This window comes from Petaurus breviceps, unplaced genomic scaffold (assembly GCF_028583685.1).
Source record: "Petaurus breviceps papuanus isolate PSGF00001 unplaced genomic scaffold, PetGlider_PUasm1.0 140, whole genome shotgun sequence".
Classification (NCBI taxonomy): Eukaryota; Metazoa; Chordata; class Mammalia; order Diprotodontia; family Petauridae; genus Petaurus; species Petaurus breviceps.
Window position 1 is genome coordinate 52,224,974 of NW_027185698.1, and position 5,206 is coordinate 52,230,179.

Consider the following 5,206-nt stretch of genomic DNA (forward strand, 5'->3'; position numbering starts at 1 on the left):
TCATGAAAAAGCATGTTTCCTACTCATGAGTTTCCTCAGGGCACCTTTTACTTCATTGTTCCTAAGACTGTAGATCAAGGGATTCAACATGGGGATCATTACAATGTAGAAAACAGATGTCACTTTATTCTGATCTGTTGTGTAGCTGGACTTGGGCATCACATAAACAAATGTAGTGGTCCCATAGAACAAAGTCACTGCTGTGAGGTGGGAGGTGCAAGTTGAGAAAGCTTTGGACCTCCCCTCTGCAGAGTTTATCTTCAGGACAGAGAAGAGGATGTATACATAAGAAATTATGATAATTAGCACTGTGGTCATCATTATTGACCCAGCAGAGGCAGCAGGAAGAATTTCAGCAAGATTATCTTGGGAATAGGAAAGCTCCAAAAGTGGTGAATAATCACAGAAAAAATGATTAATTTCATTGGGTCCACAGAAGGACCTGTTCAATAAGCAACCAGTGAAGGTCCAAGCATTTAAAGAACTACCCAGGTAGGATGTGATGAGTAATAGAGTGCAGACACTAGTAGACATGTTAGTGGAGTAGAGTAGGGGGTTACAGATGGCCATATACCGATCATAGGCCATCACAGCCAGCAGGAAGCACTCAGCTGTCCCAAAGATGGCTCCACTGAACATCTGAGCCACACAGCCTCCAAAAGGGATTATAGTTTTTCCCACAAGGAAGTTTTTGAGCATAACAGGTGTGACAGATGAGGAATATACAGAGTCCACAAAAGCCAAGTGACTAAGGAAAAGGTACATTGGAGTGTGAAGTTGGGAGCTATTTCTGATCAACATGATTATGCTGAGGTTACCAACTAAGGTGACAGCATAGACACCCAGAAATATCACAAAGAGGATGACACGAAGGGTTGGATCCTCTGCTAGCCCCAAAAGAATGAATTCAGTCACAGCAGAGCAGTTATTTCTAGACATGTCTTGGAAAGAGAGCCTATAAGATAGAGGAAAGGGAGATTAAAATAGAATACAGAGCTAAGACGGATATGTCTATTGATGTGTTCAGGATACATTCGCTGGCCTACCTCCTACATGCCCATCACACTACCCATCCCAATAAACTCTCAGATTGATCCTATACGATTTAATTGTTGATCTATTTACAATTAATTATTTAATTTATCCTGTATTAATTTAATAAATTAAATTATTAATTTAATTTATCCTGTAACTGCTTTTGCCCTGTATACTTGAGTCATGGTTCTTGGCCTCTGAATAATTTCAGAATTCAGCTGGGTTGTAATGGGTTAAATTTAGACATTAAGATCCCCTGATAATCACTGATATATTCCTGCCTCAGAGATATCAGCTGTCTTGAGGACAACATGGGAAAGCAAGGAAGTGAGGCCTATATCATGTAACTATCTGACAAGGATGTCTGGTTTCCTGTCCAAAAGTCTGGCCCACTATCTTGCACCTGACCCAAGTAATGAGCACTTCTTATTCCCAGGAGAAAATAGGGGTAGTCATTGCTAGCCCTGATTACCAAACTTCGAACCAATCATGTGTTTCTCTGCACTTCCGTTCTGTAAACAACCATATTACCCTTAAGCCTATGACATCATCTACCCTATTCTGGTTTTTGTTTTATACATCCTAAAATCTATAAAAGAGGAACTGTTCTCTTGCTAAGGGACTTTGACATTAATACAGGCAACCCATTGATCAATTTATTCACAGGCAGCATGCCCTGCTGAAAAATGGCATCTTGCTCTGAGAATTGCCTCGGTTTGCCTTTTTCTTCAGTTTCAAACATGACAGACTAGAAGTACAGAATGACGCAAGCATTCTATGACATGGCTGAACTGTTTATTTCTGTTCCTTGAATATACATGTCATTTACAAGGAGTGTCTCCCACTGTGAGTGAGGAGAGGTAGCTAAGTGGGTTGTGATTCAGATTGGAGAAAGAAAGTGTAACAGCAAAACAGTTTCAGGATGAAAAAGAGACAAAAAGGAAGTCTAATTTTACATATATAGGTCTCATTTCTTTTAAAGACCAAACTGTTTTGAAATGTTGGGCATTTGTTGATGCATGTTAATATGAAACAAAAGAAATTATCTTAAGTATCACTTTTTTCCTGAAATGTTCTTATTACTCCCAACTCTGAAATAATTTTTCTTTTTCTCTCAATCCAATAGGAAAGACAGAAAATATTAAGATATTGTTTAGCTGTAGAAGAAACTGCTTATAACACTCATTTATGGGCCTATTGTCCACCTCTTTCTTTATGACTGACCACAAGAAAAAATAATGGCTTATCTAAAGAAAAATTTATGGAGTGCTGAGTGAATTTTTCAATACTTCCTACCCTCTCAAGAGAGGACTTGGCATCCAACTTTTCTGACAAAAGACAGGCTGTTCCTGTAGGTTCCCTTTCTTTTCTCTTCTTTTATTGGAGGGCAATTGGGGTTTCCCAAGGTTACACAGCTAGAATTTTTGTGTGGGTGTTAAGTGTCTGAGGCCAGAATGCAACTCAGGTCCTCCAGACTCTGAGGCTGGCACTTCACTCACTGCACCACCTAGAGGCCCCTCTTTTCTCTTCTGCAGTTCAGAACTCCTCAATATCACCCCCTTTTGTCATTGAAAAATCTCTAAGAAAGAGATAGTTCTTCTTTTCCCCAGGGCCAGTTCCTCTAATTGTTCCATTCATTGCATCTGTACTAGTTCAACCCTAAGCTTTCCTGAGTGAAAAAGTCCCTTTTAACTTTTGATCTTTTCCTCTATGGGCTTTCCACTTTCTCCTAAAAAATAGCTCAGATCTGTCCAATCCTATACAATTTTCCATTTGACCCTGACCTCCTTTCAAGTGTTCATACTATATCTCCTCCCTTTCCCAATAACCTCTCAGGGAAAAAAAATCTAATCTTGTTTAGTCCATTTCCTCTGCTCCTACTCACATGTTAACCCATTATAGCCTTGTTTCTGACCCCAGAAACACACAGGAAATATTCTCTACAAAGTTACCAATAATTTGTTAATTTTTAAATGATAATATTTTCATAATTTTCATTTAAATTTCTAGGGGATAGGGGTTGTAAGAGACTTTGTATTTGTACCATTAGTACCTAGCAAAGTAGCTGAAAAAAAGTCAATGCTAAATAAATATGGCTTGCTTGATTGATTCTTGGTTTCTACCAAGCACATGACAAGATGAACCACCAACTCCTCATGAGTTTCCATGACACTCTGATACTAGTACTATTCTACCTGTCTGACCTTTCCTCCTCAGCCTCCTTTTGCCAGATTATGATCCCTCTGCTGTCTCCTAATCTTACACATGCATCTTCCTCTGTTCTAACCCCTCTCTTCTTTTCAATATCTTTTAAGTGAGCTCATTAAGTTCCATTGCCATTAACTTCTCTATTCAAATGAATCTCAAGTCTTTATCTACCTCTGATCTTCAAGAGATCACCAATAGTTGGACATTTATACTTGTGTATCAAAGATGTCTCAAAGGCATTTCAAAATCAAAAGTTCAAAAGAGAACTCTTATTATCTTCAACCATCAATTTAAAAAAATTATTTCCATAATTTCTTATTTCTGTTCAGGGCCCCACCATTCTTCTATATACCCTGGTTTGCAATCCTGCAATTACCCTTTACTTTTCCCTCTGTCTTCCCTTCCCCAAACAGTCAGTTGTCAATCTTGTCACTTCTATATCCATAACATGTATCATATATACTGTTATGTCCACCTCCCTAACTCAGGTTTGCATCTCTATTCACTTGGGCCACTGAAAAAGCCTATGAATTTAACGTTCAGGCTCTATGCCCTCTAAATTATCCTCTAAAAATGTACAAAATAGGGGTGGCCAGGTAGCACAGTGAGTAAGAGCACTGGCTCCAGTATCAGGATGACCTGGGGATCGAATCCAGGCTCAGATGCTTAGCACCCACCCAGAAACACCTGGCTGTGTAACCTTGAGGAAGTTCCTTAACCCCAATTTCCTTTTTAAAAATGTACAAAATGTTCTTCCTAAAGCACATAGCTGGCCATTTTCCTTACTTAATCAAGTCTTCAACAGATATCTTATTGACTTGAGGACAAAATAATAATTGTTTACCTAGATAGATAGATAGATAGATAGATAGATAGATAGATAGATAGATAGATAGATAGATAATCCCATACCATGTGAATCCAGTCTCCCTCTTCAGATTTATTTCACTTTATACTCAGGCATACCTATACTCCAATCCACCTGACCTGCCTATTTCCCAGACCCAGAAATCTACCCCCATATCTGTCCCTCTGCACAGGCCATCCTTTAAGTTCAAAATGCCATGGCTCATCTCTGCTTCTTAGAGTTTCAAGCTTCCTTGTTTCTCACCTAGTGGGTCACTACTTAGAAGAAGCCTAGTTTGTAAAACACTGTCCTTCCATAATTTATCTTGTATTTACCTATCCCTGTAAATATTTCATCCCTTCCTCTCCAATAGAAAGTGAACTCCCTGAGATTAAGGACTGTTTGGGATTTCATTTTTTTTATCCCCAATGGCTAGGACAGGACACCTAGCAGAGTGTGCACATCAAAATATTAGTTGAATGGAACAAACTTTTAAAAATCTCAAGTCTCATTCATGTTGGTATCATAATCAAAATAATAATATGAGAGGAATATTAATAATTCAGTATGAAAATTGAAATTTCTTATATTACTTTCCTTACAAATTTTTTCAGAAGATGTTGTTACGCTAATTTTACAGATGAGGTAACAAAGGATCACAGAAGTACAGTCACTTTATCATAATCAAAGAAAGATTCAGCTATGGGACTCCAACCCAGTTCTCCTGATTTCAAATTCAATTCTCTTTCCTCTACAAGAACCAAAAAATTTATCTATGAAATTCCTCTCCAACAGCATCAATTTGAGAAGTAGAGGGAAAGTAATACATGAAACAAATGTATTTATGTATACACAAAGTCTTTTATCTAAATTTTCCTTACCTTATCATGTATGATCACATACTTATTACTTGTAGTGATGTTCCAGGGTATATGATATGACCTGTGAGAGATCAGAATTTTTCTTACTAATATGCTGTAATAATGCTCAATGCACATACCTTACTTCTATGTCTTTAACATTATATGGCCCTAGAAGGGACCAGAAACAAGGAGACCAAAATCAGGAATGAATCTTACTCAATAAGAGACAAAGAGAGAGAGAGAGAGAGAGAGA

At 38.0% G+C, this 5,206-nt stretch overlaps 1 protein-coding gene across 1 annotated transcript; it reads right to left on the reverse strand.

Annotated features, from left to right (window-relative positions):
* Window positions 1-948, reverse strand: LOC138151074 (olfactory receptor 5P80-like). Its single transcript, XM_069074551.1, has one exon. It carries the CDS (start codon window positions 937-939, stop codon window positions 1-3), a length of 939 nt encoding a protein of 312 aa, XP_068930652.1. The 5' UTR covers window positions 940-948.
* Window positions 949-5,206: the final 4,258 nt, after the last annotated feature.

Excerpts from the sequence above, each read along its gene's own strand:
- LOC138151074 (XM_069074551.1), bottom strand. The coding sequence starts at position 939 with ATGTCTAGAAATAACTGCTCTGCTGTGACTGAATTCATTCTTTTGGGG.